General features: G+C 58.0%; 1 protein-coding gene and 1 long non-coding RNA gene across 4 annotated transcripts in view; one reads left to right on the top strand and one right to left on the bottom strand.

Annotated features, from left to right (window-relative positions):
* IL4I1 (interleukin 4 induced 1) overlaps positions 1-10,036 on the top strand; it is a 33,208-nt gene that overhangs the window by 22,059 nt on the left and 1,113 nt on the right. The window contains exons 2-8 of one of the 2 annotated variants that reach the window (XM_065926536.1): positions 1,057-1,170; positions 2,913-3,102; positions 6,328-6,566; positions 7,251-7,363; positions 7,965-8,166; positions 9,190-9,258; positions 9,594-9,730. In XM_065926536.1, the coding sequence (XP_065782608.1) occupies positions 3,066-3,102; positions 6,328-6,566; positions 7,251-7,363; positions 7,965-8,166; positions 9,190-9,258; positions 9,594-9,730 (797 nt within the window). In that variant the 5' untranslated portion in view covers positions 1,057-1,170; positions 2,913-3,065. Of the gene's footprint in view, positions 1-1,056; positions 1,171-2,912; positions 3,103-5,919; positions 5,940-6,188; positions 6,230-6,327; positions 6,567-7,250; positions 7,364-7,964; positions 8,167-9,189; positions 9,259-9,593; positions 9,731-10,036 lie in introns of those variants that run through there. The other variant, XM_065926537.1, reaches the window with a different exon arrangement.
* On the bottom strand, positions 1,696-9,728 carry LOC136161560 (uncharacterized). Of its 2 annotated transcripts, none has more exons than XR_010661741.1 (3): positions 9,600-9,728; positions 9,025-9,215; positions 1,696-2,427 (listed from the first exon to the last, which is right to left on the bottom strand). It is a non-coding gene; the product is annotated as an uncharacterized lncRNA (long non-coding RNA). The 2 variants fall into 2 exon arrangements; XR_010661742.1 differs by having other exon boundaries at positions 9,025-9,436; positions 9,600-9,724.

The following is a 10,036-nucleotide window of genomic DNA, read 5'->3' as shown; positions in this document are numbered from 1 at the left end:
CTCCGGCCTCCCTTGGCTCGCACACACTTAAGCTGTGTTTTGACTCTGGAGTGCCCAGGGCTTGTCCCTGGACATACATTGTCCAGTTTCCCAAAGTCATGACTGTGAGTCATTTCCTTGAGCCATCTTGGACTTCTGGAGACCACTGTCTCATCCAAGCAGAAGCCACGGAAGAGGAGGGGAAACAAACCAGAGGCGGGAGACCCCAGCAACCCCAGTTGCTTCTCCAAAGGCTCCACCCCCTGCGACAGTGGCCCTCTGTGCAGTCTGGGAGCTGTGACCCCATCCGGTACCCGTATCCCACCCCCTTGAGTCCCCTTAGGAAGTAGTATTTTACCTACATGTATTCATTCAGTATCCATCTTTGGAACACTTGCTATACATCAGATCCCAGTCTGGCACTGGGGTTTCAAAAATGGAACCACCCGTGAGGTTATCTGCCCACCCATGAGGTCACCCTGGCAGGGGCCACACAGTCGTGATAGGAAAAACAAATTCCTTTAGCTTGCATTTCCAATGCGTAGCACATACCTATTACTTCGCATGTTAAACAAGTGAAGCCTAATTGCTTTCTTGGTTTTTTTAGTTTGTTTTTCAATCAAAGTGAGTTCCCTGGCCGTCCAGTGATTGAAAGATTGAAAGACTTCGCCCTTCGATACGGGGGTGTGGGTTCAGTCTATTGTGGGGAGCTAAGATGCCACATACCTTGCAGCCCAAAAATAAAAATGTAGAACAGAAGCAACATGGTAACAGAAACTTTAAGATTGCTTCATATCAAATCAAATCTTTTTAAAAAGATTGTAGTTTTAATATTTTCCTCCCACACCCCAAGGGATCTCACGCACAAGGCTTTTGAAGAACGCAGGTGGTTGTAATAAATTGGTACAACAGCCATGCAGGAGGGGTGGTTCTGGTACTCGGGCACCATGGGGAGAATGGCCCCCAACGGCTTCCTGGAAGACCAGGGATCCCCCAAGATTGCAACAGGGCCAGCCGCTGTGACTGAATGCCACCCCGTGATGCTGGCTTCATTGTAACTGCAATTTCCCTTTCCAGGAAGAAAACACAGATGCGTTTCCCTGTCAGTGCAGAAAGGCTTCTTAAGTTCCTCTTCATTCATTAACATGAAGAAAGTGGTGGCTAAATTTGGAGTCAGAGGCTTTTAAAAAGGTGAATCTTTTTTCTCACTAAGTGGTTACAGCATTTTTTCTCCCTATTTAGGGAGAAGAGTAGCAACTGGGGGTTTACAGTTTTGACTTTTCATCTCCCAAGATGCCCTCAAACAGCTTACAGCCCATCCCCTTCCCCGGGAGAACGCCCCTGCCTCCTCTGGCACCCCTGGGCATCAAAAAGTCAGTGTTTGAAACATTTCCCGAGGGAGAGCACCCTTGATCTTCAACAGGAGGTTGAAACAGATGATCCCCAAGCAGTGGTGTGCTGGTCAGTGTTTTAGTAGTTGGTCCTCCAGGGTCAGAGGTAGCACGTGCCCATTTCCACGGTGTGAATTCTCCCACTGTGGATGATTTCAAGCCACCAGGACGAAGTCGGAGAACATGAATTAGGGAAATGGAGGCACACTGTGTAGATAAAGCCAGTTTACCTGGAGAGTACATATGTAATAGTAAAAGGTAATCAAATACTCAAGGGGTGGATGGATTTTGAGTTTTACCCTTGTTTTTAATAAGACTCATGGTAAATGTTTTCATCTTTTAATAATGGTTCACAAACCAAAACCACAAAAAGGTCTGCAAATTAAATGACTCTTGTGAAAAGGTGTGAGCCGGCTCTGGCACACCACCGCTCCTGAGGTTTTCAGTCAACCTCGAAATTGCCTGGGTGCTTTCAAAGTCTGCCCTCCTGGGACTTCCTCAGTGGTCCGGTGGTTAAGACTCTGCTTCTTCTGCAGGAGCCACAGGTTCAGTCCCTGGTCAGGGAAGTTACGTTGCAGCACAGCGCGGCCAAAAAAAGCCCAAGTCTCCCTTCTAGACCTGCAGCTCTGCAGAACGTCCCAGACACGAGTTGCCTCACCCTCACAAGTCAGGTCCACTCATGGACACCGCCCAGACCTAACTGTCCCAAGCTGCCCCTGCGCCTGTCTGTCCCACAGTCCTCACACACCTCAGCCCTGGTCCCTTTGGACTCATGCCTCACTTAGGCACAGCCCGCACCTCACCGCAGACACCATCCTGGTTCAGCCCCATGACGTCCAGAAATGTCCTTGCAGCAGAGATCAGATCTGGTAGGCTGCTCTGCCAGGCTCAGGCCCCCCTGGGGCCATGGGGTCTCATCAGTTCTCCCCAACTCTCCCAGTTCTAGGAACACAGACCCCAGATCCACTGAGCTGAAAGTGATGATTACTGACAAAGATAGTATCACTCAGATGCAGTGTGGGCTCTTTGAATGTTGATTCAAACCAACTGTGTTGTTCTAAAAAACAAAAAAAGTTTTGAGTCAATCGGGGAAGTATAAGCATTGATTTTATGTCATTTTTAAATGCAATAATGATACTGGAATTTTAGTAAAAATCAAATAGTTCTTATATCTTTCAGAGCAGAGGTTGGCAAACTATGGCCCCACTTCCTGTTTCTGTAAATAAAGTTTTATTGAAACCCAGCCACACCCATTCATTTACATATGACTGCAGGAGGAATGATGGAGTTGAGTAGGCCAGGCAGAGACCACGTGGCCCCCAAAGCTTCAAATGTTTATAGAAAAAGTTTGCCAACCCCTGCCTTACAGAAACACCCTCAAGCATTTACCTCCCAAATAATAGTAATGTTTTAAAGTAATCCAGTGGGGGAGGGAGAGAGTGTAAATGAGGTAAGATGAACTAAGAGGTGATAAAGGCACCTGGCTTCATCATCCTAGTCTGTCTGTTTTTATTTATATTTGAAATTTTTCATAACAAAAAGCTTTCCAGACAGGAGGGCCTACGCTCCACAGCCTCCCAGCTGATCCGACCCCACACCAGGACCCTGGCATTGCCAGTCTAACAGGGAAAACAGGACACCCCGGTTTCACCCTCGCCCGACGATGACGTCCATCCCGGGCTAAGCAGAAAGGCCATGGGCACTGAGAGAGCCCGTCAGAGCCAGCCGTGCAGTGAGTATCCCCACGGTAGCCCCGGGGTTCTGAAAGCCAGGAAGGAGGGGTGGTGCGCCCTAGGGGAAGGGGCTCCTGTCTGCCAGTCAGGCCAGAGGTCAGGGGCCTCAGGTGAGTGCATCTGCCTTCCACTCTCCATGCCCCCTGACCATCCAAGTTGGGACCCCTGACTCCCTCCTGGGGCTCTTGGCATCCCCTGGGTAGGCCCTGCCCTCCTCTGAGACATGGTGAAAGTTTTAATACTGGCCATGCAGGGTCTTGGGCTTCTCTGGTGGCTCAGTGGTGAAGAACCCACCTGCCAATGCAGAAGATGCAGGTTCAACCCTGGGTCGGGAAGATCCCCTGGAGAAGGAAATGACAACCCACTCCAGTATTGTTGCCTGGGAAATCCCATGGACAGAGGTGCCTGGCAGGCTGTAGTCCATGTGGTCTCAGAGTCGGACACGACTGAGCAACTAAAGAACAACTCAGGGTCTTTAACTGACCCAGAGGAGAGAACATATGTGAGGGTCTAGCCCTGTCCCTCGCCCACTTCTGTGGCCGCCATCACTGTTAGCTGTCCTGAGGGGCCTTGGAGGCTCCTGGGGGGCCAGAGCCAGATCTCTGGCTGCTCCAGAGGTGAGCTAATCCCGTTAGAACTGTCATCGAGGTTCCAGAAGCAAGTCAAATAAGGTAGGGCTTTCACCCAAAAGACAGTTTTTATCTGAGAGGGTTGACATTGTTCCTTAGAAACACCAAAAGCACCTCCAAATCAGCTGAAGCAACCGGTGCTGGATTTGGTGGGAAGCCTGGTGTGTCTTTTGTCTCCTGCTCCCAAGCTTTGGAAACCCAAGCTTTGGAAACCCAAGCCAATCCAACCCCCGTTTTCCTGCCCCTAATTCTTACCCCAAAATCAAGCCTAACACCAATCTCTTTGACATTATCAGGAATGACTCTGGGAGGTCCCGTTTCTACCCAAGCAATCCCCAAATGACTCATACTCTCTTGACCCCAAAGTAACCTCTGCTCTCCAGCCTTCCAGCACTTCCCCTCCTGCCAGGTGCTCCCGGGACCATATCTGGCTGCTCTTGGGCGTTTCACCCAACATCATCCAAACCCCAGCCCAATGCTTCCCCCCACCTGGGAATGCAGACATCAGTGGGGGTTAAGCCTTGAGGGGCAAAGTGCTCCTGGCATCCAGAGGCCAGTGGTGGTCCTCTCACATCCTGCAGTGCGCGGGAGCACCCCGCAAAGATGGTCCCACCGGCTGGCCCGTCCCCAGTCCACAGCCTGAGCTAATAACTAAGTGGTTAGGAACACCGCCTGGACACGCCCAGACACGCCTGGGGCCCCTTGGCTCTGCTGCCTCCACTCTTTCTGCCTCCGTGTTCTTGCCGCTTCCTTTCCCTGTGGGGCCATCACTGTGCTGTTTGGCCATAAAGCAGAGGGGCCTTTGGGCAGGGCACGGGGACCTAAGATCAGCCGGACTCCCAGCTGTGCCGTTCCCCACGGGGGCCCCCAGTGCAAATGACCACCTCCGCACCGCCGGGACAAGCCAGCTCCCTCCCTCAGAGGGCCTGACTAAGGAAGCCGGCGGGCTCTGTGATGGGAAGGCCTGCCAGCTCTGGGGCCTTGGGCAGGTCCTGGGGCGCTCCCCGGTCCCCTCTGAGTTTCAGGTTCCACATCTGTCCAGTGCAAAGCTCTGATCACAGACCCGCTCAGACAGGGGAAAGTCCCTCTTGCCTCCAGTCTCTGCTGACTCGCCCTTGGCTTTCTGTGTCTCCGAGGCTCTGTCCAGCTCACTGATTCTGTTTCCTTCTTGGCCACACCTCCCCACCCATCCATTTCAGATGCCTTCTGACTCACTCTGTGCACTCCCCACCCCCGTACCTCCACCAGACCACATCCCTCTTTGATTTACGGTTGGGATTTTCCCATCAGCTGCAAGGACCTGCCGCCCTCTGGCTTTCCTCTTCACCACCACCAACCCCCCCCCCCTCCTGTGCTTGCTCCTCCAACCCCCAAAAAAGTCCCCACAATCGCCTCTCCATCCCCGACCCCTTCAAAGGACCCAGCTAAAGCCCCAAAGCCGTGAGCCAGGTGGGGGCTCCTTGGAGGCAGGTCAGCCTGTTCTCCCTGCCTGCAGCTCGCCTCTCAGGAGAAGAGCACACACAGGCGGCGGTGGCGGTGGCGGTGGCCGAAGGCAGGGCAGACAGAAGCGCCCGATGCTCTGGCCTGAGTGAGGCGACACAGGGGTTCCCAGCGCAGGCGCAGGGAGCGCTCCTGGTGCAGGGCTGGGGTTGAGGGGTACTCACTGAATCCCCCTGGGCTCGCCGTGGCAGCAGTCACTGAGTGGGAAACTGAGGTTCAGAGCGGCCACATGGGTTGGGAGGGGAGCCAGCGAGGACCCTCCAGGGCACCAAGATGACTGACACCGAGGACTCATAACAGGACTCAGCTGTCCCTGGGAGCACGCTGTCCCAAGGCCAGAAATGCACCCGCACCCGCCCCCACCCCAAGAAGGAGGCAAAGCAGAGGGCAGGCACAAGGGCCAGCTCAGGGGGGCCAGGGGCAGCCCCCGCGCTCAGCACGGTCGCCTGAGCATGTACTTGCAGCCGCCCAGCTGCCCCTGAACTATTTGGGGCAAGAGGAAGAAAACAGATTGATGTGCTCTCCCCGCCCCCACCCACTCCAGCCTCGACTAGACTCAGCATCTGACCTGCTGCCCAGGAAAGGAGTTTCATTTCCCACAGCTGGGTTTCCCAAAAGGGAGGGGAGGGAGGGGTGCCACTGGGTTTAAGGCCAGCGAGGGAGACGCGGCGGCAGGCAGACCAGCAGAGGGGCCAGAGGAGAGAGGGGTGTGCCTGGGGAGCCCGAGGTGGCGAGGAGGCTGCGGACAGACGGGGCCCCACGGACCCAGACGGGGGACGGGGAGACAGGGCGGACAGAGGAGAAACGGAGGCAGGACAGGAGCTGGCCAGCCCAGGATTAGGGGACGCACACGGCCCTAGGGGCGAGGGCTGAGGTGGGAGCCGGCAGCCCCCAGCGGGTCAGGCTGGGGGGACGCAGGCTCCTGTGACAGCGGCCTTGCTTCCCCTCTGACCCAGACACATCTCCAACCCAGACACAAGAGTCATGGACCCCTTGGGTAAGTCGGGAGGGGAGGGGGCAGAACCTGCTTTGCTCCACCACCCCCTGTCCGCACACCCGCCGACCTGCCCACTGACCCTGTCCTCCTGCCCCCAGCCTGGCGCCTCCTCGCCCTGGTCCCCGTCTTCCTCAGCCTGGTGGCATCCCTGGACTGGCAGACGGCCCACATCTATGACCCCTTCGAGAAATGCATGCACGACCCTGACTACGAGCAGCTGCTCAAAGTCGTGACCTTGGGCCTCAATCGGACCTTGAAGCCCCGGAGGGTGGTTGTGGTTGGTGCGGGCGTGGCCGGGTTGGTGGCCGCCAAGGTGCTCAGCGATGCTGGACACAAGGTGAGAAGTAATGCTGGAGGTCTACCTCGAGTCTTTCCTGCTGCAGCTGGGAGTCCCGGGTGGAGGGACCCGGCCACGTCCCTCCTGAGGGGAGAGGCTGATGGGGGGAGGGGAGAGGGAGCTCTGCTTTCCTCGTGGTCTGGGGGTCGGGAGCCTGGAACCCTCTGCAGTAACTTGAAACCCAGAGGGATGGCGCGTGTCTGTGCTGAGAGACATTTGACCTTCCCTGCCCCACTCTCATCCTGGAGGGAAGTCCCTGGAAACCTCCACCTAGCTCCTGGGGGGGTTTTGTGTTGGTGGAGAGGGAGGGAGAGTCCAGACAGGGGAAGTGCCCCCTGAAGTCGCACCACTGTCCCCCTCACTGAATCCAAGAATGAGTATGGGCCGGGTCAATGGCTTCAGTCTGCACAAGGAATCTCCCCACTCCCTGAGCAGGGAAGTCCCTCTGAAATCTGCCCAGCAGCCTTCCTGCTGCAGTCTGGAAACCAACCGTCGCACTGTACATGTTCACTGTGACCTTCTGTTCTCCCACCAAGCCCCTCACCTCCCCATAAAAAAGGGTCCTTCTCTGGTCTCCATCTGTGCTGCTGTGGGGATGGAAGGCGGGGTGCAGGGGGGCTGCCACAGAGTGGAGATGGGGGCCGGTGGGAAGAGCTGAAGGACTTGCTTGCCACCTCTCCCCAGGTCACCATCCTGGAGGCAGACAATAGGATTGGGGGCCGCATCCTCACCTACCGCGACCGGAAGACAGGCTGGATTGGGGAGCTGGGGGCCATGCGCATGCCCAGCTCGCACAGGTGAGGTCAGGCCTGGCAACCAAGCAGGTGCGGGGCCACCCCAGGCACCCCCCCCCCGCCCACCCCAGCCCCCCCGCGCCCAGGCCCGAGCCCAGACTCAGCTGGATGCTCGGCTCCATCACCAACCCGGACCCCAAACTTGCGGCCCTGGTCAAGTCAGGCCTAGACTCCGCCCCCAACTCTGTCCTCCCAGCCTCCCACCTCTAGCCCCACCACTGCACCCCTGAAGCGCCCAGCCACCGTGTCCAGCCCTTCCAGAACCCCAGCTCTGTCCTCCCCGACCCTCGTCCTTTCCCCACCCCCAGCTCCCACCCCCATCCAACCCATTCTGTCCATTCTGTTGCTATTCCACTTCATCCCCAGTGAAAGTGAGCCCTGAACTCCCACTCCAAACCCAAACCCTCCGCCTTCCAGCCTTGTTCTCATTTCAGTCTCTGGTCCCTGGCACCGAAGACTCCCAATCTAGCCCTGCCCCAGGCTCATGCCCATCCCCAAACCCCATATCCAGCTGCCCCACCTACCCCCTACCCTTCTCCAAGCCCCGCTGGGGAGAGGGGTCCCCGCCCCCGCCTGACCCTCACGGGCACCTCCACCCCCTCAGGATCCTCCATGAGCTCTGCAAGAGCCTGGGCCTCAACCTGACCAAATTCACCCAATATGACGAGAACACGTGGACAGAGGTGAACGAGGTGAAGCTGCGTAACTACGTGGTGGAGAAAATGCCCGAGAAGCTAGGCTACAAACTGAACCCCAAGGAGAAGGGCCGCTCGCCTGAAGAAATTTACCAGATGGCTCTCAACAGGGTAGGCGCGCCCGCGAGCCCTGCAGCCCTGGTCCCCTGCCCTGTCCTCCTGAGCCACACGCCTCCTCCTGACCTGGCTGCCGTTTTCCCGTTCCTTCTGGTCTCCTGTCACTGGCTCTTCCGTCTTTAGGCTCCCCTTAAATACTGCTGATCCCCATCTCCCATCCCCTTCTCAGTGGCCGGGACCACCTCAAGTGTGGGCACTTAGTGGAGGCCTTTTCTGTGCCCTGGCACTGCCCAGTTTACAGAGTCCAGGAAAACATGAGGGGAAGGGTGAGTGTGAGTGAAGGGACACCTCCTTCGGGGAGCTCCCTGGCCACCTGGGAGAAGCCAGGTGGACAAAGGAGAGGGCTGAAATCAGAGGGGGCAGGAGGCTTCCGGGACAGGAACAGAGGAGTGAACGAGGGCCACTCAGGTGCCCAGCAGAGATGATATGGGGAAGCAGGAGCAGGGGCGTGGAGGTGGGGGGACCAGAGGGTGGTCTGGGCACAGGACACTGCACTGTAGGCCGGAGCTGCCCTAAGGGATGGTGACCAAGGGCCTGGCAGCCGCCTTGAACGCCAGGCCGAGGGCTGGAACTCTGGCTGCAGGTGCTGGGGAGCCACAGAAAGGCTGGGGCAGGGGAGGTGCCAAGAATAGGGCAGTCGTGCCCTGTCACAGCTGACGGGTACAGCAGGAGGGACTCGGCTTCCGTCTGGATGCACAGAGACCCAGATGACAAGTAATTACTGGGCACCAGAAGGACACGGGGCCAACTGAGACTGCGCCATCCCTGCCTGTGAGGAGCGCGGGAGCTGGACGGGCAGGCAGAATAACACCCAACCAGGGCTGTGTGACGCTGTAACTCGGAAAGACTTACCGGGGGAGACATTGAGTTGCAGTGGAGGGCAGAGCTGAGGGCACAGCATGGGCAACGTCCTGGCTTGAATGAGAGCAGTAAATGGGCAGCCGTGGGCAAGAGAAGTGGGCAGGGCCTCCCTGGTCCTGTCCCCACAGCTCAGCACCGTCTGCTTGTCCCACACAGGCCATCAAAGATCTCCGGACACTAGGCTGCAAGAAGGCAATGATGAAGTTTGAAAGGCACACGCTACTGGTGAGTGGGGGCCTACGTGTCGCTATCTGAGCGGGAGTCGGACAAGGACGGTGCTCCTGGGGCTTAGGCGCCGGCGGAGTCAGAAGGCAGGAACCGGGGATGCCGGGCTTGGGCTTGCCACCACCTCCTTTCCTTACGAGGCTGGACACGCCCCTCTCTGGGCTTTGGTTTCCCTCATCTGTCACAAGAGGGGGGACCGTATTGTCAAGGTCCAGGGAACCGACACTAAACCCAGAGATTCCGCGGGGAGCGCCCCCCCCCCGCCGCCAGGGAATAGGGACAGAGCCGGCCGGCCTGGCCTGCCTGGGCCCTGACCCGGGCCGCGCCGTCCCCAGGAATACCTCCTCGGGGAGGGGAACCTGAGCCAGCCAGCCGTGCGGCTCCTGGGAGATGTGATGTCCAAGGACGGCTTCTTCTATCTCAGCTTCGCGGAGGCCCTGCGGGCCCACAGCTGCCTTAGCGACCGGCTCCGGTGAGAAGGCGGGGCGGATCGGGGCGGCCACAAGTGGGCGGGGGCCAGTGGGAGGGCGGGGCCCGTAGAGGGGCGGAGCCGATGGGAGGGCGGGGCCCGTAGAGGGGGCGGAGTTGACGAGAGGGCGGGGCCCGTAGAGGGGCGGGGCCGGCTGGGGGCGGGAAGACGTGCTAGGTCCCGCCTGCACTCTCCCCGCGTCCCGGGTCCTCTGAATGAAGGCTCCCGGAGAGGGGCGTGGTACAGAGGGGCCGAGACGGCGTGTCCGGGTCACACCGCTCTACCTCCCGGCCTCGAGGGACGTCGGGG

The sequence above is a fragment of the Muntiacus reevesi genome, chromosome 2, assembly GCF_963930625.1.
Source record: "Muntiacus reevesi chromosome 2, mMunRee1.1, whole genome shotgun sequence".
NCBI classification, from domain to species: domain Eukaryota; kingdom Metazoa; phylum Chordata; class Mammalia; order Artiodactyla; family Cervidae; genus Muntiacus; species Muntiacus reevesi.
Note: the sequence above shows the minus strand (reverse complement) of the source record. Positions and strands in the feature narration are given on the sequence as shown.